General features: G+C 37.8%; 2 protein-coding genes across 11 annotated transcripts in view; one reads left to right on the top strand and one right to left on the bottom strand.

Annotated features, from left to right (window-relative positions):
* Mastl (microtubule associated serine/threonine kinase like) overlaps positions 1 to 833 on the top strand; it is a 31783-nt gene extending 30950 nt beyond the window's left edge. For all 3 annotated transcript variants that reach the window (XM_055608606.1, XM_055608604.1, XM_055608605.1), the window contains one exon: positions 428 to 833. In XM_055608606.1, the coding sequence (XP_055464581.1) occupies positions 428 to 585 (158 nt within the window). In that variant the 3' untranslated portion in view covers positions 586 to 833. The remainder of the gene's footprint in view (positions 1 to 427) is intronic.
* A 3959-nt stretch (positions 834 to 4792) lies between these two features.
* Acbd5 (acyl-CoA binding domain containing 5) overlaps positions 4793 to 24333 on the bottom strand; it is a 47890-nt gene continuing 28349 nt past the window's right edge. For all 8 annotated transcript variants that reach the window (XM_055608533.1, XM_055608538.1, XM_055608535.1 and 5 more), the window contains 4 exons: positions 22861 to 23060; positions 18913 to 18954; positions 18432 to 18541; positions 4793 to 6738 (listed from right to left, as the gene is read on the bottom strand). In XM_055608533.1, the coding sequence (XP_055464508.1) occupies positions 6726 to 6738; positions 18432 to 18541; positions 18913 to 18954; positions 22861 to 23060 (365 nt within the window). In that variant the 3' untranslated portion in view covers positions 4793 to 6725. The remainder of the gene's footprint in view (positions 6739 to 18431; positions 18542 to 18912; positions 18955 to 22860; positions 23061 to 24333) is intronic.

Genomic DNA, 24333 nt, shown 5'->3' with positions numbered 1-24333 from the left:
TTAAGTTGTTTAGGACAATACATAGTGCTTAAAGATTGCCATGATATGACAGGTAGTTAGGGAGGTGAAATGAGAATTGGAGGTTTAATTGTAAGCTCCAGAGGTAGGGAAGCAAGCCAGACCATCTTCAAGTGAGGGATCGTATGAGAAGATGCGGGCATCAAGAAAGATCCTCTTGACAAATACAGAGCAGGCACCTATAATGTACCAGGTGATATGCAAAATGACACAATATATAAAATATGTAGCTTAATAGGAAGACTCATTAAATAAGTATCACTGAGAGTAGTATAATAAAGTAATGCAAGATACATACAAGACATTCTCTTTTTAATTCCTGAAAGCAGATTTAAGTAATGGCATCAGAATATTCTGTTTTGTTTTGTTTGTTTTTTTTTATTTTGTTTTTATATATTTTCCCTTTAAGAACTGAAGCATCATCCTCTCTTCAGTGAAGTGGACTGGGAAAATCTGCAGCATCAGACTATGCCTTTCGTACCCCAACCAGACGATGAAACAGATACATCCTATTTTGAAGCCAGGAATAATGCTCAGCACCTGACTATATCTGGGTTTAGTCTGTAGCACATGTTGCTTTTGTTCCTTAATACTAGACTGGTCTAAATGTCATTATTTTACCTAGGGTAATGAGCTTTTAATTACTGAATACAACAGCTTTCACAGAGTTAAAATACTGTGAGAAATATAATCAGTAATCTTTACCTTAGAACTGTATGTAAATCATCTTACCTTATTTATTTACTGCACTTTATGAAGACCAACGTATTAATAAACTAAAACGACACTACCACTCTAAATAGAGGCCATGAGCCATAAGCCAGAATCTGATTTCGTGTTTCTGTTCACTTTGGTGTTAACATCAAAAAAGAACCATTTCATCTGAATTTAATTTATTTGCACATGATTACATGCAAAATTGTTCTCATAGCTGTCATTAAAGACAAACCATGAAAAGACAAGACATGAAAAAAGATTTATCAAGACCATTTGAGCCAGACGTGATAGTGCAAACCTGGAATCCCCATAATCAGGAGCAGGTGCAAGACAGGAGAATGACTGCAATTTTAAGACTAAGGCCAGCCAGGTCTCCTGAGCTGGTGGCCAGCCAGAACTACCTAGCAGAACCCTGCCTTGTAAAACTTAGAAACTTCTACTACTCAGCAATATGACTTTGCAGAATTTGGACTAGACAAAAGAACTAAAGTTTATACTTATCTTACTAATGATACAGTTTCAATGTTTTGAAACTTTTGGTTGTCTTTCTACAATTCTTCTTTGTTTAAAGGAGTACTGGAAAGGTTGGGTATGATGCTCTAAGAGATTTTAATAGTTTGTTCAGTTTTAATAGAAAAATATTATACTTTACATTATATCGTTTCTAACATCATCGGAGACAAAGAGGAATAACTACTTCTGCTTAGTAAATATAACTGTAACCAATGATTTTGAGCATCGTTCTTTCCAAGAATATGTACTAAGAATCAGTTCACAAGTCTTATCTTAAACTAATTGAGGCTTTCAGCTTTTCTCTAGAAGAGCAAAGTTGATTTAAATATGTCCTAAGTAAGGTTCTTGTACATTGACTTTAGTGTTTTTATGTTCCATCACACTTAGTCACAGCCCAGATATAATGTAGTTTGCAAAGATGAGAGAAGCAGAAATCTGTTACACCAACATGCGTAGCATAACTGGTGCTGGGGATTGAGTCCTTACTGCGCCTACTTTAGTAATGACTACTTAGTGGTCCCGTCTCCTTTTTAATATCAAAATATTCAAAATATAGTTACGACAACTTCATCTAATATGAGTCACTTTCAGGTGACAGCATAATTCTACAATCTATTTACAATCTATCTGTAGCACCCTTTTATAGTGTTTTCAAGTAGTAGAAAGAAAAAAAGCCTTTGGAATAAAAAAATGGTTAACGGTTGCAATGATATGGGCAGGATAAAATTGAGTACTAATATATTGGAGAATGATGTAATTACTTTGGAGACTGAAGATAACAAATGCTTACCCATATGCAAAGGACCCTGTGTCTAATCCCCAGTCACACACACAAATACTAACTACTTTGTAGAATTAGAATAAGCAGAGCCAAATTTAGAAACAAACTAGAAGTCAGAGGAGTCTGGCCTCTGGCAGGTCTGGGTCCCAGCTATGAGGATTGTAATGAGTCTGCAGAAGTAAGCCCCTAGTTGCTTCTTAAATCATTTCATTGGACAACTGATTACAGTAAAATTAAATTTTGCTGTGGATTACTGAGGGGTCCTGGCTTTCCTGGGGCTAGATGAATATAGCACTGAAGTAGAAAAGCTTGTAAATGGATGGCTGAATAAAAAGGGATGCATTTATACAAAGAAAACACTGTTCTAGATATGAATATACAAAGAGAAGGGCAGGAAGATATCAAGTTCTCTTCATAGATGAATAAATTTATATGAAATGACTTTTTCTACTTTTTTTGGTTCTTTTGTAAGCTGGCCTATTTTCATAGTAGTTGGTGGTGTTTTTTTCATTGACAGAGTAAACCATAAACACTTTGCACATTTATGTTTCCTTTTTCATTACCTATCTGTACAGAATGTGATTTTTTTTTTAAATTACTTCTGCTTTCAAGATTATCTAACCTAAGGTTCTAGCACTGTTGTTTCTTTTAACTGTGTGACTGATTAAAAGAGAATGGCCCCATAGGCTCATGTTTGAATACTTGGTCCCTGGTTGATGGAACTGTTGGGAAGAATTGGGAGGTATGTCACTGGGAGTGAACACTGAGGTTTCAAAAGACTCAAGTCACTCCCAGCGTGCTCTCCGCCCTTGCTTGTAGTTAAGATGTGAGTACTCAGATACTGTTTCAAAAGTCCTCTGCCTGCTACCTCTGTTCCACCATCGTCAACTCTGCCCCTCTGAAACCGTAAGATCCAAATAAAGTCTTTTTCAAATCAGGGTTTCTTTGTGTAACCCTGGTTGTCTTGGAACTCTCTCTCTAGTCCAGGCTGGCCTCAAATTCAGAGACCCACCTGCCTCTGCCTCCTGAGTGCTGGGATTAATGGCCTACACTACCACTGCCCAACAAGACTTTTTTTTTTTTTTTTTTATGCGCTGGTGTTTTGCCTGGATGTATATCTGGGTGAAAGTGTCAGAACTCCTAGAACTGTAGTTGCAGTTTTGAGTTGCCATGTTGGTGCTGGGAATTGAACCCAGGTCCTCTGGAGGAACAGCCAGTACTCTCAACCACTGAGCAATCTCAATAACCCCAACTTCTTTTTTTAATAAGCTGCCATGGTCATGTTACCTTAATCATAGCAATAGAAAAGTAACTAATATAGATTATTTACATGAATGAGGTAAAGCAAAAACTAGGGCCAGCAAGTGGTTCAGCAAGTAAAGGCATTTGCCACTAATCCTGAGCACCTGAGTTCAGTCTCCAGGAACCACACAGTGGGAGGAGAGGACTGTGAATGTTTTTTGACATCCATACATGTGCTGTGACATGAGCACACGCACTCCCAAAAATATGCAAACCAGAAACATGACTGCACTGGACTTATTTCTTGTCTTAGAGTTTTGATGGCCATGATGAAAACACCATGAAAAAAAGAGAGTTGTGGAGGAAAGGGCTCATTCAGCTTATGTTCCACATCCCTGTTCATCATCAAAGGGAGTCATCACAGAAGCTCAAACAGGGTAGGAACCTGGAGACAGGAACTGATGCAGAACTTAGGGAGGGGTGCTCCTTACTGGCTTGCTCAGCTTGCTTCCTTATAGAAGCCAGGACCACCAGCCCAGGGATGGCACCACCCACAATGGGCTGGGCCTTCCCCCCTTTAGTTAACTAATTAAGAAAATGCCCTACAACCAGATCTTATGAAGGCATTTTCTCAATTAAGCTTCCCTCCTTTCAGATAACTCTAGCCTGGGTCAAGTTTGAGATAAAACAAGACAGCACAGCCCTTGAGTAGAAAATTATAGTTTGTTATCACAGAAATATGCAGCTACTGTCACCTAATAGTCTGCCACCAGGTTGTGATGGTATTTACTGGAAATAAATGATTTCTCTAAATTTATACCTGTCCAAAAACTACATTCAGATGCTTGTAAAAGAAAAACCAAAACAATGAGATAAATGGTCTTGATTGTTCCCCACAGAAATCTACCTATCTGAAGAAACAGAATGTCACCCCAAATATGCCTGTTTGGTGTAAACATTGTTTAGGCTGAAGTCAAGGTGAAATAGTGAATACTAGGAAATCATCTGTCTGTATGTGGGTAGGTATAAATGCCCCTTCACTGGAGACCTCTGTAGTGAGGCCAGAGACAGCACCAGAGGAGTCTAAGCAAACCTTACTCTGTACCTTTACTTTTCCAGCTTAACATCTGTGAAACTTAAACTGGCAAGAGGATTGCTTCAAGGCTGAGGCCAGCATGAGCTAAATAGTAAAACCCTATCTTGTTTTTTAAAAACTAATTTAAAAAACATAACATTCCTTAATTGTGTATATTACTAACATCCTCAATCAGATGACAAACAGTTAAATTGCATTCATTTCTGAAATGTTTATCAAATTATTTACACTACTGTGGTTTTGTTTAGTCTCATGAACTTCTCTTTTTGCATGGTACTGGAATTGTACCTTTGTACCCCAGATGCTTGGCATGTATAAGAGTTTTATTTCCTGCCTGCCATTCAGGATTACTATATATGAACTACTTTATGTTCTCACTTTAGCTTTGTACACAATCAATACAGTTAACAAAGTAACAAAAACCATTTCATTTCTCATTAACCTTTTATTTTTAACTTAGTTTTACAATAAACAGAAAGGCAGATCATTAAAAAAATACCGTGGCTGTCATTTTTAAAATGAGGTTCATGTTTTAAAGCATTACCACTATATCCTATAATTACATATTTTATATACAAGAACTGTGTGCAAAGTGCTTTTCAAACTATAAAGTAATTATTGTATAAGATACAAATGGTTGCCCTTAGGAGTTAGTTACCCTTGACTACTTGCAATGAATCGCAACTGGTTACATCCTTGATTTGCATTTTATCTATATAAAAAAAAGCCATCATTTAATGATAGCAACTTGTTTTCTAATTTAAAAAAAAAATCCTTCTAAAAAGTAGAAGAAAGATTTGGGGGTTTTTATTCTTAAGCAAATGCCAGTAGATCATTTTAGACAGATCAACCAAGTTGTGATACACAATTTAAAAACTAATTTACAGGTTATTTTTTTTTTGTAAAGTCAGGATAAGCAAATTACATTCTCATACTTTTTCTTCAAAGAACAACCCTATATAGTGAAGATGGATTCTTTCCCTCTTAGTGAAAATATTCAATACCTAATGCTAATCTCCCCAACATCCTACATATCAAGAATGCATTAAAAGTTTTTACTGTACAAAGCCAGACTTGGTGCATGCCTGTGGTCCCAGAAACTGAAGAAGAGTGGAGGCAGGAACATCAGGGGTTCAAGATTATCTTTAGCTACCGTGTGAACTGGAAGCTGCCATGCGCTACAAAGACTCTATCTCAAAGGAAAAGCACAAAATATTTTTTTAGAGTTTTTAAATTAAATCTTCAAAGTATAAATATGAGTTAGCACAGCTTTGGGAAAGAATAGAAGAAGGATTTTTTTTCCAAATACAGTTCTTCCAGTATCTCCATTAATCTTCCTCTTGTTATAATGGCTAGAAGGAACATAAATTTCCATTAGCTAGGCATTCCTTAATTATGTAGACAGAGAGACCTGTAGGCGGAAAGTCCTTCTGATACCCTTGTGAAGTATGCCTAACAGGAAAAACTGAGGCACTAAGGTTAATAATCCATATTGTCATTTACCACTTGCAGACAATAGGATTTTCATGTTTGTTACCTTAGTAAAAACAATATAAGTTTTCGTTTTATTGCAAAGCACCTATGAAGCAGACAGTACATATCCTCACTTAAAGAACAATGGATTGCAAAGGACTAAGTGTGCATGATTGAATTAAAATCTGATTAATCATCTGTGTAGACTCATAATACACTTTTACAACTATATTAGGCCTAGTCATCATTCCATCATCAAGTTGAGTCTGTTTAGTGAATCATTTGTAAAAAGTAAGCATAGTGCACAAGACAATGATTTTCTAAGTTGTGAAAGCCCGCAACTTCTGTGTGGACCACAAAGAATGTAGAGGACTCTTCAACTGGTTTTCTGCCACTTGGCTAACAATGACTGATACAAAACTGATTTAACCTCATTTAAAATCCACTCTTGGCCTTGCACTTTTTCTTGTGTTTAATTTAGAAAAGTAAAAATTATAAATTTTATCTCATAATCATAACTATGCCTTAGAAAAGCAGTTTATATTTCTTATGGGAGAAAATCAGGTAAATATGTTACTGAACAATAATGAATAACTTAATGTCCTCAAGCTCAAAAAGAGTCAATCTATGAATGCTACTTAAAACCTACATGAGATTTGATTTTTCAAGTATCAGCATATTAGTCCTTAAAATGTTACCATTTGTGTAGTGCAAAGAATATATATATATATATATATATATATATATATATATATATATATATAAACCGAACTATTGGACAAAAAAGAAATGTAATCATCACAAACTGAGATTTTTCTTGCGAATTCCACAATCATTTCTTAGGTCATCCAGGCCCAGCAGTCTTGAGTAAAATGCCATTTTCTTCTAGTTTAGTTTTCTATAAGAAAAAAAAAAGTAAAAACCAATTTTTTATAAGTATAAATGAAACCTGAATACGAAGCACATTCATACCAAGAAATTTTCTGGACAATAACACAACATTCAAATTCAAGATACAACTACAAATGCTCATTATAAAGTTACTTTATGTTGTCTCAGCTTTGTAAGAAAGATGTAATTGCAGGCACTGAAATTATCAAACAGTTTTCTATGTTTTTAATTTTTTTTTAAGATTTATTTTATTTATTTATTACATATATACCAGAAGAGGGTGCCAGATCTCATTATAGATGGTTATGAGCCACCATGGGTTGCTGGGAATTGAACTCAAGACCTCTAATAAGAGCATACGGTGCTCTTAACTGCTGAGCCATCTCTCCAGCTCCTATGTTTTTACTTACTTGTTGCTGGTGTGAGGGCTAGGTCCAGGACCTTTCACATGCTAAGTATATGCTGTATACCAAGCTATTATGTAACAGACTTCAAGCAGTTTTTAATAAATAATTTCAATTTATAATTTCAATTTACCTTCTAATTCTCATAGTTTTCTAAGATTCAGAGATTAAATAAAGCAGGCTCCTAGCTCAGTTCAGTGATGGGGGCGGTGTGGATAGAGAAACATATACCTCAAAACATGGATATACATTGACGGGTTTATGAAAGTAGAGCGAGCTACCAGATAAGAGTAGTCTTGCTAGTTCAGAGCACAATTGTCAACATGTGATTTGCAAAAGGCTCCACTGCTGGAAAGAATATATAGCAAGCTCAAGATGCCAAAATACCTGAAATTCTCAATATGTATTCATTCCTGTCTCTAGACATACTCATATGCACCTCATTGCCAAAGTAATATTTTGTTATTTTTAGTATATATTAAAGGGGAGATGGACATGTGCACAAGAATTCATGTGTCCACGGAGGCTAGAAGAGGGCATCAGATCCCCTGGAGTTAGAGACAGTTGTGAATCACCAACATGGGTACTGGAAACCAAACTAGTGTCCTCTGGTAGAATGGTACGTGCTCTTAAAAGCTGAACCATCTCTACAGCCCCAAGGTGTAATATTCCTTAAGTTCTGTAGAAAACTTATATGCATTTCCTAGATATGAGTGACATTTTAAATAATCGATTTTAAGCAACAGGGGAATTTCTGCATCAGGAATAAAATTCCTATGGAAAAAGAAAACTGAAATGCCAGACAAAGAGTAGCAGAAGTGTTATCTGTTGGGTATCTGCACAATTCACCACACTTATCAAGGACCAGAGGACATGATGCAGATTGATACACAAGGTCCTTTGCATAGCAGCAAACAATTTACTTCCTGAACTCCCAATTTTCTAAAGTGTCAATAAATATCACTCAAGATCTTCAAAACTTCAGGGTGTTGTTCAAGTTTTTAATGGAGCCTGTTCAAGAACATTTTTTCCTAGCAGAGACTGAGCTAAAATTCTTAGGAACTGTGTTAAACAAGAAATCTGCAGATGTTGCTCTTTTCATCATATGCAAGAAGTGACAACATAAGAAATCTCTGAATATCTACTCTTCTACCAAAATAAGCAAAGCAGCAAATCACAATCCAAGACTGAGACATCTTTCTTCTTTAAAATATTCTTTTCCAAACTACAGTCACCTTTCCTTTACTATGAGATTTTAAATTACCAGATTAAGCCCCTGGGGGGAGAGAAAAAAAAAAAAAAGAACAGGTCACGCCTGCCAGAAAATCAGTAGACTTCCCACAGCCCTTCTCTCTGTTACCCCATACCCAATCCCCTAGTCTTGTCCCTAGCATTGCAACAAGCTTGTATAACCAGCTGCATCCTTTCCTCACCCCTCCCAACATCTGTGGACCCCCAGACCATCCCTTCCTAACCTCTCTCCTACCACTTGTTAGTTTGTCCCAGCCCTCATTCCATCAGGCATCTCCTGTTAATCCAAGGGCAGCTCCTCCCAGGACAACAAGTGGGCTAAAGGTACAGCCATACCTCTCCTAAAGCTGCAATCCCAGGTCTCATCCCCAGCTCTGTAGCTATAAACCTGCCTTGGTTTCCCTTTCCTCTCTGACCCCATCCCCAATGGATCACAAAGACCTTATGCTTCAACCTTCCTTCCCCAACTTTTCCCAGATACAAATACTCCAAGACAGGCAGGCATTTGCTCGGAATACACTAGTTGAACAGGCAATGCATAGCCATTACTCTGTCTGAAAATCCAAAGTGGAAATAAAAACAATAAAAGACCCATCTAACAATGATAAATCCAAAAGTCAGCACTGAGACATTTTTACACTGTCATCCCAAACCCAGATGCCAACACAAAAACAAAACAACAGCCAGTCTCCACTGCTGCCTAGCTAACACTATCATAGCAGGCCCTATATATTCCAACATGGCTGAAGCACAAGGAAAAGACTTTGAAACCAACTATGAGATGATAGAAGTCCTTAAAGAAACCCAGGAAAACACCAAGTGAAGGAAATGAATAAATCCCTAAAGAAGCTAAGAAAACACAGTTGAAGGAAACGAGTACAAGTTTATATAACACTTTGGAAATCAATCTGGTGCTTTCTCAGAAAATTGGAAATAGTACTGCACCAAGACCCAGCTATACCACAGTCTTATGCATATATCTGAAAGATGCTCAACCATACAAGAAGGACATTTGCTCAACTGTGTTCATAGCAGCTTTATTCATAATAGCCAGAATCTGTAAACAACCTGGATGTCCCTCAACCAAAGAATCAATAAAGAAACTGTGGTACGTTTACACATGGGAATACTATTCAGCTATTAAAAACAAGGAAATCATGAATTTTGCAGGCAAATGGATGGAACTAGAAAAGATCATACTCAGTGAGGTAACCCAGAACGAGAAAGACAAGAATAGTGTATATACTCATTAAAAGTGGTATTTGCCATATAATACAGAATAACCATACTACAATCCACAGACCTAAACTAAATAAGTAACAAGGAGGGCCCTAGGAAGGATGCTTAATTCTCACTCAGAAGAGCAAATAGATAACTGAAGCAGTTGAAGAAAGGGAACAGGATGGGAGCTTTCCAAACATGTTCTCTGAAAGAATCTACCCAGCAAGGAATTAAGCAGATATTGGGCCTCACAGCCAAACTTTGAACAGAAGACAGGGAATCTGATGGATGAGTGGGAAGATAGGACCCAGAGGGAACAGGAACTCCACAAGGAGACCAACAAAGTCAAAATTTCTGGGCACAGGGGGCCTGCAGAGAATGATGCACCAACCAAGGAATATGCTTGGAAACGACATGGACCTCCTGCTCAGATGTAGCCCAGCTTAGTCTCCATGTGGGTTCCCTTGTAAGAGGAGCAAGGGTTAACAGTGACGTGTACTCAGTTGTCTGCTCCTCAATCATTTCCCCCTGGAGAGAAGGCCTTACCAGGCCACAGAGGAAGAGGACCCAGACAGTCCTGATGTGACTTGATAGGATAGCATCACATGGTAGGGGAGAACGGCTCCCACTTTCTATGAACTAGGGGAGGGGAATAGAAGGAAGAGGGAGGGAGGGTGGATGGGACCAGGAGGAGATGAGGGAGTAGGACACAATCAAGATATAAAGTGAATAAGTTATAAAAAATGAATTTAAAAAAACTGTTGAAGACATGAAAATAAATAAAAGCAAAAGAAAATACAAAGTGAGGGAAATCTGGAAATGAAAAATTCAGGAATTCATACACAAACTACAAAGACAAGATTCATCAACAAAACACAAGAAATAAAAGAAATAAACTCAGGCACTGAAAATACTGTAAAAGAAATGGATATATTGATCAAAGAAATTGTTGTATCTACAAAACTCCAATACAAAACATTCAGAAAATCTGGGACACTATGAATAGACCAAACCTAAAATAATAGGAATAGAAGAAGATTCCTAGCTCAAAGGCCCAGAAAATGTTTTCAACAAAAATCATAGAAGCCGGGTACAGTGGCACATGCCTGTAATCCCAGCACTTGGGAGACAGAAGCAGGTGGATCTCTGTGAGATTGAAACCAGCCTGGTCTACAAAGCAAGTCCAGAACAGTCAAGGCTACACAGAGAAACCCTGTCTCAAAAAACAAAACAAAAAACTCATCGAAAAAAAAATTTCCTAACCTAAAGATGATGTCTATGAAGATACAAGAAGTATATAGAATACCAAACAGATTGGACCAGAAAAGAAAGTCCCTGTACCACATAATAATCAAAGCACTAAACTTTAACACAGAACAAAAAAAAAAAAAAAAAGAATATTAAAGGCTGCAAGAGTAAAAAGACCACGTGACATATAAAGGCAGACCTATTAGAATTATACCTGATTTCTCAATGGAGACTAAAAGCCAGGAAGGCCTCGACAATTGTACAGTAGACACTAAGCAACCACAGACAGCAGTTCAGACTACTATACTCAGCAAAACTTTCAATCACCATAGAAGGAGAAAATAAGATTCCATGATTAAGTCAAGTTTAAACAATATTTATCTACAAATCCAGCCCTACAGAAGATGCTAGAAGGAAAACTCCAAACTAAGGAAGTTAACTGCACACATTAAAACACAAAAAGTAAGTCACTGCACACTAGCAAAATCAAAAGGGAAACACACAAACAACAAAAGAACAAACTACCACCCCTTAACAACAACAAAATAACAAGAATCAACAATCATTAGTCATTGATATCTCTCAATGTTAATGGTCTCAATTACCAAACAAAAAGACACAGACTAACAGAATGAATTAGAAAATAGGATCCATCCTTCTGCTGCATGTAAGAAATACTCCTTCACGTCTAAGGTATCACCTCAGAGTAAAGGGTTGGAAAAAGATATTCAAAGCAAATGGACCTAAGAAGCAAGTGGGTAACAAAATAGACTTCAAGAAAAAACTAATCAGTTTCTGTAAGTGTACAGATTTTTGTATGTTTATCCTGTATTGTGGATGTCTAACATCCACTTATGAGTGAGTATATACCCTGTGTGTCTTTCTGCTTCTGGGATACCTCACTCAAGATGATCTTTTCCAGTTCCCACCATTTGGCTGCAAATTTCATGATTTCCTTGTTTTTAATTGCTGTAAATATACACAATTTCTGTATCCATTCCTCAACTGAGGAACACCTGGGTTGTTTCCAGCTTCTGGCTATTATGAATAAAGCTGCTACAAACATGGTTAAGCAAATGTCCTTGTTATATACTTGAGCATATTTTGGATATATGCCTAGGAGTAGTCATATCTTGAGGTAGCACTATTCCTAACTATCTGAGAAAGCACCAGATTGATTTCCAAAGTGGTTGTAAAAGTTTACACTCCCACCAGCAGTGAAAGAGGAACGGTTCCCCTTTCTCCACATCCTCTCTAGCATGTGTCTATACACCTACAGAAAACTAATCAAGAAGGAGGACTCTGGGTAAGATGTTCAATCCTCATTCAGAAATGCAAAGACGATAGACATCAGAAGAGGGAAAAAACAGGGAACAGGACAGGAGCCTACCACAGAGGGCCTTTGAAAGATTCTACCCTGCAAAGCATCAAAGCAGTTGCTGAGACCTATAGCCAAACATTGGGCAGAGTGCAGAGAAATCTTAGGAAAGAAGTGGGAAATAATAAGACCTGGAAAGGACAGAAGCTCCACAAGGAGAGCAACAGAACCAAAAAACCTGGGCACATGGTCTTTTCTGAGACTGATACCCCAACCAAGGACCATTCATGGAGATAACCTAGAAGCCCTGTACAGATGTAGCCCATGGCAGTTTGGTGTCCAAGTGGGTTCCATAGTAATGGGCACAGGGACTGTCTCTTATATGAACTTATTTGTCGGGAGCCCTGACTCCAAGTGGCCGGCTTTGATATTTAAATCTCAGCGGAGAGATGGCTTTTAGCAGGCCTTTACTAATGGCAGAGAACTTGCAAGTCCATCTCCTTTTGTTTGTGACAGCAGGTGGGATAGCTTGTGAGGGTCACACCTCTTCCTCTAGCTCCTTGTGCAAATTAACCTATTGTTCTGAGATGTTTCTACTCTGGCTCAGAAACTCTACAATAAAAAGACAGGCCGATGTTCCTCTTTCGAGAATTCTGTTTAGCTCTGTTCCCCATTTTTTAAGTGGATTACTTGGTTTGTTGCTTTTCTGCTTCTTTAGTTCTTTATATATACTGGATATTAGCCCTCTGTCAGATAAAGGGTTGGTGAAGATTCTTTCCCAATCTGTAGGCTGTCTATTTGTTTTGATGACAGTGTCTTTTGCTTTACAGAAGCTTTTCAGTTTCATGAGGTCCCATTTATTGATTGTTGCTCTTAGAGCCTGTGCTGTTGGTGTTCTGTTCAGGAAGTTGTCTCCTGTGCCAATGAGTTCTAGGCTGTTTCCCACTTTTTTTTCCAGCTGATTTAGAGTATCTGGTTTTATGTTGAGGTCCTTGATCCACTTGGACTTTAGTTTTGTGCAGGGTGATAAATATGGATCTATTTTCATTTTTCTGCATGTAGACATCCAGTTGGTCCAGCACCATTTGTTGAAGATGCTGTCTTTTTTCCATTGAATGGATTTGGCTTCTTTGTCAAATATTGAGTATTCATAGGTGTGTGGGTTTATTTCTGGGTCTTCTATGTGGTTCCATTGATCCTCCTTTCTGTTTCTATGCCAATACCATGCAGTTTTTATTACTGTTGCCCTGTAGTACAGCTTGAGATCGGGAATGGAGATACCTCCAGATGATCTGTTGTTGTACAGGATCGTTTTGGAGATTCTGGGTGTTTTGTTTCTCCATATGAAGCTGAGAATCTTTTTTTCAAGGTCTGTAAAGAATTGAGTTGGTATTTTGATGGGAATTGCATTGAATCTGTAGATTGCTTTTGGCAGGATGGCCATTTTCACAATGTTAATCCTACCAATCCATGAGCATGGGAGATCTTTCCATCTTCTGAGATCTTCTTCAATTTCTTTCTTCAGAGACTTGAAGTTTTTCTCAAACAGGTCTTTCACTTGCTTGGTTAGAGTCACACCAAGGTACTTTATGTTATTAGTGGCTATTGTGAAGGGTGTTGTTTCCCTAATTTCTTTCTCAGCCTTTTTGTCTTTGGTATACAAGAGGGCTTCTGATTTTTTTGAGTTGATTTTGTATCCTGCCACTTTGCTGAAGGTGTTAATCAGCTGAAGAAGTTCTCTGGATCATTCTGAGTGAAGTATCCCAGAAGGAGAAAGACAAACTTGGTATATACTCGCTTATATAGACCTACAAGATATGATAAACATAATGAAATCTACACACCTAAAGAAGATAATCAAGAAAGTGGACACAGGCGAAGGTGATTAATCCTCATTTAGAAAGACAAATGGGATGTGCATTGAACTTAGGACAGGAGTCTACCACAAAAGGCATCTGAAAGACTCTACCTAGCAGTGTTTCAAAGCAGACACTAAGACTCATAACCAAACCCTCGGCAGAGTGCAGGGAATCATATGAAAGAAGGGAAGTTAGTATGATATGGAAAGGATAGGAGCTCTACAAGGACCAAACATATCTGGGCACAGGGTCTTTTCTGAGACTGACACTCAACCAAGGACCATCTATGGATATAACCTAGAACTTCTGCTCGGATGTGGCCCATGGTAGCTCAATAACCAAGTAGTTTTCCAAAGTAAGGGGAACATGGACTATTTCTAACAGGATTTCAAGGGCAGGCTGTTTGACACCCCCCCCCCCCCGGGGAGGAGCAGTCTGTTAGGCCACAGAGGAGGACTTTGCAGCCAGCCCTGAAGATACCTGATAAAACAGGGTCAGATGAAAGGGGAGGAGGTCCTCCCCTATCAGTGGACTTGGAAAGGGGCAGGGAAGAGACCAGGGAGGGAGTGTGGGGTTGGGGAGGGAATGAGGGAGCAGGATACAGCTGGGACACAGAGTTAACAAAATGTAACTAAAAAGAAAAAAATAATAAAAAAATAATAATATAAAAAAAAAAAAAAGACAGGCCGACAGTTATGGCAAAAGGAGGCTGGAGACAGAGAAGAAGGCTGGAGACAGAGGAGGCAGGCAGAGACTTGAGGCTTGCTGCAGCAGTCTGCCTTTTGCCGTGGCTGTCGAGTCTGGACCTTTAAAAAGTTTCCTGTGTGCTGTGTGTTTATTTTATTAATTTTAATAAATAAATAATAATAAATTAATTTTAATAAATCCTCACGCCCAACTCAAGAACCGTTCGACTCTGCCCGGCTGGCCCCGGCACTTATTGGCCTGCTTTTTGTTTACCTCCTGTACCCCCCTGCAGCCTTACCAGGCCATAGAGGAAGACAATGCAGCCACTCCTGATGAGACCTGATAGACTGGGATCAGAAGAAAGGGGAGAAAGACCTCCCCTATCAGTAGACTGAGGGAGGGGTATGGGTGGGGCAGACGAAGGAAGGGTGGGTTTGGGAAGGGAGAAGGAAGAGATGCAGTGAATAAACTGTAATTAATAACAAAAAATACAATAAAAAACTAATCAGAAAAAATGGGAAAGGACATTATATAATCATCAAAGAAAATATAAACCAAGATGACATTTCAGCTTTTCACATGTATGCTCCCAATAAAAGGGCATTCACATTTCTCACATATATTAAAAAAAAAAAAAAACTCCACCCAAAAACAAAGGAATATGCCTCTCACCACCTCACAGAACTTCCTCCAAAATTGACACATACTCAGACATACAAAAAAACTGAAATAACACCCTGCTTTCTATCAGACCACCTCAGATAAAACTGGATATCAACAATAGAAACAGAAACAACAGAAAGCTTACAAACTCATGGAAACTGAATAATTCTACTCATTGAAAAATGGGTCAAGACAGAATAAAGAAAGAAATTAAAGACTTTATAGAATTCAATGAAAATGAAGGCACAATTTAAGAAATTTATGGGACACAATTGGAAGTGGTGCTGAGAAGCAAATTTACAGCACTAAGGGCCTACATAAAAAACAAACCCTGGAAAGATCTCATACAAGCAACCTAATAGCACACCTGAAAGCTCTAGAACAAAAAGAAGTAATCACATCTAAGAAGATTAGACTGTAGTAAAAATCAAAGTGAGGGCTCCAATCAGTAAAATGAAAACAAAGGGAACAATACAAAGAACCAATGAAACAAAAAGTTGGTCCTTTGAGAAAATCAGACAGTAGTTCTGTACAGTGGAGGGGAGGGAAGGCTGAGAGGAAATGGGAGGATTAAAGGAAGGGAAAACTATAATCAGGATCTAATGTACGAAAAAAGAATCAATTTTCAATAAAATAAAAAAAAAAAAATGCCAGATTAAGATACCCAAGTCCCCTCAAGCCTAAAAACTAATTTCCTTTCAAACTTCTACCTCCCACCCAGGATTGTCTGCCACATCCAGAGCAAACTGTGTTTAAACATACACTAAAATGCACTGTCCTGAACAGTGTGCACTGGAAAGATCACCTAGCAGTAAAAACCTCAATGATCAAGCAGTAAACTTTACTATTGTTTCTCTATCTCTGAACAACTAAAAGGATACTTAGAAGAAACAGTAAGCCTCCTTTACTAGAGTTCTGCTAGCAATGACACACTAATGAAAATCAATTACTGAAGTCATTTTTAAAAAATAGTCCAATTTTTAAAGGTGTGTGGTAGTACGGGCCCATAACCCCAGCACTTGGGAGGCTAAGGCAGGATACCACTGCAAGTTCAAAGTCAGCCTGCAATCCAGCCAGCTAAGCGAAGTGAAACTCAAGTTCAAAGAATAAAGAACAAAAAGAAATAAACAACAAAAAAAAATCCAATAATTCTACAACTGCTAAACCAATTTTCTTTCTTCCTTTTTTTTTTTTTTTTTTTAAGGGTAGGGTTTTACTATGTAACTGGCTAACCTGGAACTCTTGCTCCTCCTAACTCCATCCCACAGTGCTAAGATTATAGGCATGAATTATCATGCCTACATGTCACTTATTTTTTTAACTATTCAAGATGTGATAAGCTGCTTCAATCTTAAATAAAAAATGAATTATTGTTGTTCTATGCTGAATTTCTCTCATTTTATATTTTGGTGTATATGTGTGTGCATGTTTTGGGGAGCCTGCATGTGTTCATGTGTGTGTAAGTGCATGTGTATATGCTGCATGTGCTTGTGTGTATAGGTGCAGGTGTATATGTGTGTGCATGTGTTTGCGGCCCACATATTCATGTGTGTAGGTACATGTGTATACATGTGTGCATATGTTTGGGGGCCTGCATGTGTGCATGTGTGTGTGGGTACATGTGTTCATGTGTATGTAGGTGCAGGTGTTCATGTGTGTTTAGGTGCAGGTGTCTGTGTGTGCATGTGTTCATGTGTGTGCAGGTATGTGCTGCACACATGCTGCATGTGTGCATGTGTGTACAGGTGCAGGTGTCTATGTGTATGCATGTATGTGTTCATGTGTGTGTAGATGCAGGTGTGTAACATGTGTGTGCAGGTGTCTATGTGTGTGCATGTATGTGTTCATGTGTATGTAGGTGCGGGTGTCTGTGTGCATGTATGTGTTCATGTGTATGCAGGTGCGGGTGTATATGCTGCATGTGTGCACATGTGTAGGCGCACGTGTATACACTGGATTCACGTCGAGCCATGGGTCAACACCAGGCATCATTTCTTAGAGCAGTGGATCTTAACCTTCCTACGGCTGTGAAAGGGTGAAGACGCCTTCGCAGTGGCTTCTTAACCCTTGGGTTGCGACCCTTTCACAGGGTCACCCATATTCATTAGAAAATATAGCTATTTACATTATGGTTTATTACAGCAGAAAAAGTACAATTATGAAGTAGCAACAAAAATAACATTATTTTGGGGGTCACCACAACATGAGGACCCATATTAAAGGATCACAGTATTATAAGAGGGTTGAGACCACTGTTTTAGAGGGAGGCAGTAAAACTCCAGTAGTCCATACTAGCCGGCCCCGTCCTTATCAGCCTGTGTTAGCCTCCTTAGCACTGACATTACAAGCATTTGCAGCCATGACCAGCTCTGTTCTGCAGGGACTGAAAGTCAAACTGAGGTCCCTCTTGCTTGCGGGGCAACTGAGCCATCTCCATAGCCCTAACTGTTGGTTTTCCACAAAAGAAACAAGAAAAGTTTGGGAAGCTAGAAGGTACAGCTCAGCAGTAGAATGATTGTCTAGTATGAGACCCTGGACTCTACACCTAATATACCTCAAATAAAATAAAAATAATAAAAAATTAACAGAGGGGTTTGAAACTCAGCTAAAATATTTGAGTATTGTAGAAGTGAGTTAAGTCTGTACCTTCAAAGAGCACACATACAAACAGATTGTAAAGGACAGGTGTTACCAGAATGCTGACTGATGCTTCTGAGCTTCTGAAATCCTGTTAAAGCTGTTTCTAGATAAACAGCCTTTAAGAGCATGGTGTTTTCAGTAGTCATAAAACTTAAGAAGCATATAGTTATGTCATGTTACATAAATTAAAAGTGTATAAATGCATCACATATTTGAGTGAAAAAATTATTCATGTTTTACAAGTGCCTAGAAATCCATAGATATCTTTTCTAACATAGTTTTAGTCTCAGGATCAACAGATGTTCACAGTGACAATAAATCTATAAAATGGATCTATCTCCTTACCTACCAGCAGTACTACAACTTATAAGGGTTTATGTATTATTTCAATTATAAACTCAAGTATTACCTTCTCCTTCTCTGATAATATAAATGCACCAACCACTGGGCAATAAAAGGCCATATGATAGCAAAAGTTACTGCACCAGGAGACATCTCAAAGGGCCACCAAGATGCTCTCTGAGAAAATAAAAGAAGTTTGTCATTTATCTCTTAAATACTGCATAGAGAAACTTGAAGACATTCTTAATATATAATTCAAAAAAAAGTTAAAACTAATAACAAATCTCTCCTCTGATAGATTATTCAATACTCAGTAAGCAGGCTTCTAAGACTTAAATAAACATAACCAATTTTTTTATTGTAGGAAAAAAAAAGTTTATTACAGAATAAAGTAAAACACTCTGAAGGGAAACAGTAGGCAACAACCAAAGGGGCTACAGCTCCAAATATATTTTTTTATCTCCAATGCTCTAAAGGGTAGATTTCATATTTAATGACCTAAGTATCTCATAAATCGTAATGTCTTATAATTTATTTAAAATTCTTACCTGTGAGGAGGGTTGATTACTTGTCTGCAATGATAATTTCACCTTTAAATACAAACAAAAAGTAACAACTTTGACACAATGAAAAAATGTTTAATTTTGGTTCTTTTTGGTTTGTTTGTTTCTATTTTGAGAAAGGGTATCTAGCCCAGGCTTCCCCTACAACTCCCAGTGTAACTGAATGTAAACTTCTGATCCTCCCTGCCTCCATCTCCCTAATACTAAGATTACAGATATGAGCCATCCCGTGTTATCCCCCCACACTACAACACTACACACATACAAACACACACACACACACACACACACACACACACACACACACACAGCTGGTTTATGCACTACTGGTAATCAAATTGTAGGGCTTCCTACATGCTAGGCAAGTACTCCACCAACTAAATTAAAACCATAGCCCCACATAACATTTTTTTCTAGTTCCAATTTATTGAAGTAGAATAAGTAATTTGTTCTCTTGTTCTCTCTTTTTGTCCTAAATTTTGATTACACTAAAGCCCACACTGATCACAGAAGTGGGTGTGTGGGTGAGTGGGGCATGGGGGAGTGAATATGTGGGGGTTTTGTGCTGTGTGTGTGTGTGTGTGTGTGTGTGTGTGTGTGTGTGTGTGTGATATCTGCAATCTCAGTATTAGGGAGATGGAGGAAGAAAGGCTCAGAAGTTCATATTCCGTTACTTGGGAGCTGTGAGGTCAGCGTGGGTGGTCCCTAAACCTGTGAGTCATACAAATACCTTATATTGTTTATATAGTTCAAATTATATAAAATTATAAAAATAATGCCTCAAATCAATATTTGAAATATAATTCAACTAGTAGAGTTCTTACCAAGAATGCATAAATCATTTTTATTTAATCCCCAGAACCACACAAACCAAGAACTGGATTACCTATAATCCCTGAACTCAGAAGATAAAGACTGGAGGATCAAATGTTTAATATCATCCTTAACTACACTGAGGTCAGCATGCGCTACATGAGATTATGTCAAAATGGTTTTTTAGACTATTTATTTACTCTTTCCACAATGTCATTATATATATGCATATATAATTTCATATATTTATAGTACTTTTCAATCTAAATTCTTCTTTTAGCCTTATTAGTCCTTCAACTTTGCTTAATCTAGTTTCCATCAACTTGTAAACATGTTTGAGAACTGCAGCCTTATTATTAATCAAATGACTATAAACAATACTCACACTCTCTTTGGGAACCCACAACATGTAATATAAGAAATGAACTATATTCCATATCATTAAGAGCTATGATGTAAATTAAGAAAAAACTTCTCAGCTAATTTAGAAAATTGAGATTTCAATTTAGCTCATTTCAAAGACAAGTTTACTTAGATTATGTACTAAAAACATATTACTCCACTTTCTCCATTTATTGTAATGTTAGAGAAATAGAATGATCAATGAGATCATTCAAGAGAAGACAGCACACACTTTGGTTGCACAGTAGTGATAAATTAAGCTGAAACTAACCTGGAAACTTCTTCCCTGTTAGCTAGTTTTCATAGTGCCAGAATGTGCACTGTGCCACTGGGGGAGAAAAGACATTAACACTGGACCCTGCATATAAAATACTGTCGTGACAGGCAAGATGTAACCTCTGGTGCAATGGTGGCGTAACTGGTTTGGGTAAACCAACCACTTTCTACATTTATTTGAGGCCTGTCACACAGGAGGCTGACTTATATCTGATACTATAAACCTGGTCAAAACCCATGGCTAGCAAGGTCACAGACTTAGGAACATAGTACTGTTGTTTTGCTAACTGGACTTATGTAAATGACTTCTAAATATTTGTTTTATACATAGATTACTGCTCTTCCCAATCTTAGCTAGACAAACTTCTCTACCCTGGGGTACAGTTAATAAAGATACTCATAACTGTTCAAAGTACTTAGAATAATTAAGCCCTCAATGGCATATCTATTTTCAACCCTTATACGTCTTAAGACACAGGGGGTATCTCAGAAGTGATTCGTTAAAGAATGAAAAACAATGGGAAAGAATACTATAAACTACTGTCTTCTAGAAAAGACTTAACTTTGCACTCATGCTCCATGCCTGAACAAGATCAAGCCAGCCAAAATTCTAGCATGAATGGGAAAGGTGCTCATGAATCCCCACTTCACAGATGAGGAGCTAGGAGCACATGATGGCTGCTTGGGGAGAGTCATTTTTCCTTGAGGATGCGATAAACAGAACACTGTCCATGTTTTAGTGATGGCTTCACACCATGTGCATATGGACAGCCCTAATTGGACTAGTAGACTATTTTACAAAAGAAAGAAGGCTATGTGATGCTGAAGCAACAGACAGACACAGGAAGATCAAAAGTTTGAGGACAGCCTAGACTATAGCTTAAGGCACAATGGGAAATGCCTTCAGTCCCAGTACTTAGGAGTCAGAGGCAATGGCTCTCTGTATGTTCAAGGCCAGCATGGTCTACAGAGGTAGTTCCAGGACAGCCCAGGCTGCACAAGGAAACCCTGTTTTGAAACCACTACCCTGCCCCCCAAAAAAAGAAAAGAAAAATGTTGGGGGCTAGAGAGATGGTTCAGTGGTTAAGAGCACTTTCCATTCTTCCAGGTACACTAAGTTCAGTTTATTCATTAAAGGATAGCAATTTGTGTAAAAGAAAATCCAGCAAACTAGGATGTCTGGGTTCTTCTTGGGCTTTTATAAGTGACTAGAGATAGGGTCTTTTCTTTTTATTTTTTGTGGTGCTAGGATTTGGAGTCATGGCCTTCAACATGCTAGGGAAACATTTTAACACCAAGTTATACCCTCAGTCTCTGTTGTACTTCATTTTCAAGGGTTCATTTTTTTCCCCTTTTATTGAAAATAAATTCTTTTCTAACATAATACATCCTTATTACAATTTCCCCTCTCTCTATGCCTCCCAGGTCCTTCCCACCTCCCCTCCTATCCAGATCCACTCCCTTTCTGCCACATTAAAAAAGAACAGGCTATCAAGAGATAATAATAAAATATAACAAAATAAAATATAATAAGACAAGCCAAAAACTATCATATTGAAGTTGAACAAGAAAAACAGGAGAAAAAGAGAAGGCACAAGAATCAGAAACCCACTTTTTCACACTTTCAGGAATCTCAAGAGTTTAACATCTTTGATTCTCACAGGGCCAAAAGATGGTAAAGATCAAACTATCAGTCTACACTGATCTCTGGTTTTAAATTTTTGATATTAAAACTAACTTACCCTAAATAATTAACAACTTAATATCATACCTCTAGCCACACAATACAAATAGAAAATGTTTACTACACAAAAACTTATTGTTGTAGTTTTGTTTCTTTGGTTTTTGTTGTTGTTGTTGTTTTTGAGATAGCGCCTCTCTATGTAGCAATGGCTGTCCTGGAACTCTCTATGCAGACCAGGCTGCCTCCCCAGTGCTATGATCAAAGGCATGTGTCACTATGAGTACCTAAGAATGACTCTTTAATAATAACTATTAAATGTAAGTAAAGATTTCTTTATTAGTTCTTTAAACTCAGTGTTTAGTAGAAATTTTTCTTCTAATACCAAGTATCCAGTCCCTAACTTCAATGTACTAATTTTTTATTCTCTTCATTGTGCAGACTGAACCCAGGGCCTTGTGAATGCTGAGCCATTTAATTATGTCCCTAACCCTCTGTACTGCTCAAATTCACGCTCTAAAAATTTTCTATTAGTGTAAATGGCACTCATCTTTGAGGGTAGTCTTTTCTTAAACAATAGCTTCAAAACTAGGTGATTTGATCGTTATCAAGAATTATTATAATTTGTGTCAACTTGTGAAAATGTGTATTTAAGCAAATCTAAAATATAAAAAAGTTTTCATGCAAGTATCATCAATATAGACACTGCTTTATAGACTCGAAAAACAAAAGACAACAATAGAATAAACTCAGCAACTTACCTGTGAAGCAGTTAATGTTTCTAATTTATGAAGTCTCTGAAGCACATTTTGCATGTCCTCTTGCAGTCTGATGAGCACGAGAGCAATCTGCTCATTGAGGCTGCCTCTGGATCCTCGGTCATGGCCCCATCGCTCTCCATCTCCTCCACTTCCTACTTGCCGACCCTTGGTTCCTTCACTCAAATGTGGCATTCTATGCCCTGTTTTAAGAGAGTAAAATAAGTTAGCTACAAATAAAGGTTTCTTTTTCAAGAAGAGTTAGTGTATTATTCATTTTCCTTGTTAATTCTTTGATATATAAATGTACAAAGTAAAGTAAAAACAATCAGGAAACACATAAAACCATTAAGATTAAAGAAATCAACATAGAAACTTCTTTTCTCTATTAGGGGAATAGTGTACATAATTTACTAATATGTGACTGTATTTATACAACTCATAAGGAACATAGATGTTTAGAGTACATGTTAAAAAACTCTTTACTGTGACTGGAGAGATAACTCAGTAGTTAAGAGCACTTGTTATTCCTGCAGAGGACTTGGGTTTGGTTTCAAAACCTAATTTTTGCTAATACAAATGTTGCAATGAATGTCTTTGTATATACTACCATCTCTTAACTTTTGCTGTCTCGTATATTAGTTATTTTCCTGATTGCCTAACAAAGTACCTGACCAAAGCAACTTAAGGACAGAAAATTTTAGCCAGGCAGTGGTGTAGGCATGTCTCAGCACTTTGGAGGCAGAGGCAAGCAGATCTCTGTGAGTTCAAGGTCAGCCTGGTTTACAGAGCAAATTTAGAACAGCCAGGACTACACAGAGAAACCCTGTCAGGAAGGGAGGGAGGGAGAGAGGGAGGAAGGGAACGAAGGAGGGAGGGAGGGAGAAAGAAAGGGAGAAAGAGAGGGAGGGAGGGAAAGAAAGAAGAAAGGAAGAAAAGGAAGGAAAGAAGATAGAAAGAAAAGTTTTATTTTGGCTTCCAGTCAGGAAAAGTCATCACGGCAAGAATGGCATAGCAACAGAAACATGGGCTATTAGACACAATGGATCTGAAGTTAGGACGCAGGGTGCAATGAATACCAGTGCTCAGCTCAATTCTTCCTTTTATTGAATCTAGAATCCCAGATTAGGAACGTCTTCTTAGATCAATTAATCTAATCTAGACATCCCTCATAAGCTTACCCAACAGGTTGTCTCCTAGGTAACTATAAATCCTGTCAGGTTAACAGCCAATATTGACCATCACACCTCCTTTAGTTCAGATTCTAATATCATAACTATTGGACCCAAAGATTCCAAATTTGTCAAGGTTCTTAATATTGCCAACTTATTTTTCAGAAGGCTAGTAAGAGATATTTTTGTGGTATTTCTGTTTTTCCTTTCTATGTGTTCTCTCTCTGTCTCTTTCTCTCTCTCTCTCACTGTATGTCTGTGTGTGTGTGTGTGTGTGTGTGTGTGTGTGTGTGTGTGTGTGTGT

The sequence above is a fragment of the Psammomys obesus genome, unplaced genomic scaffold, assembly GCF_907164565.1.
Source record: "Psammomys obesus unplaced genomic scaffold, mPsaObe1.curated_primary_1811, whole genome shotgun sequence".
NCBI lineage: Eukaryota > Metazoa > Chordata > Mammalia > Rodentia > Muridae > Psammomys > Psammomys obesus.
Note: the sequence above shows the minus strand (reverse complement) of the source record. Positions and strands in the feature narration are given on the sequence as shown.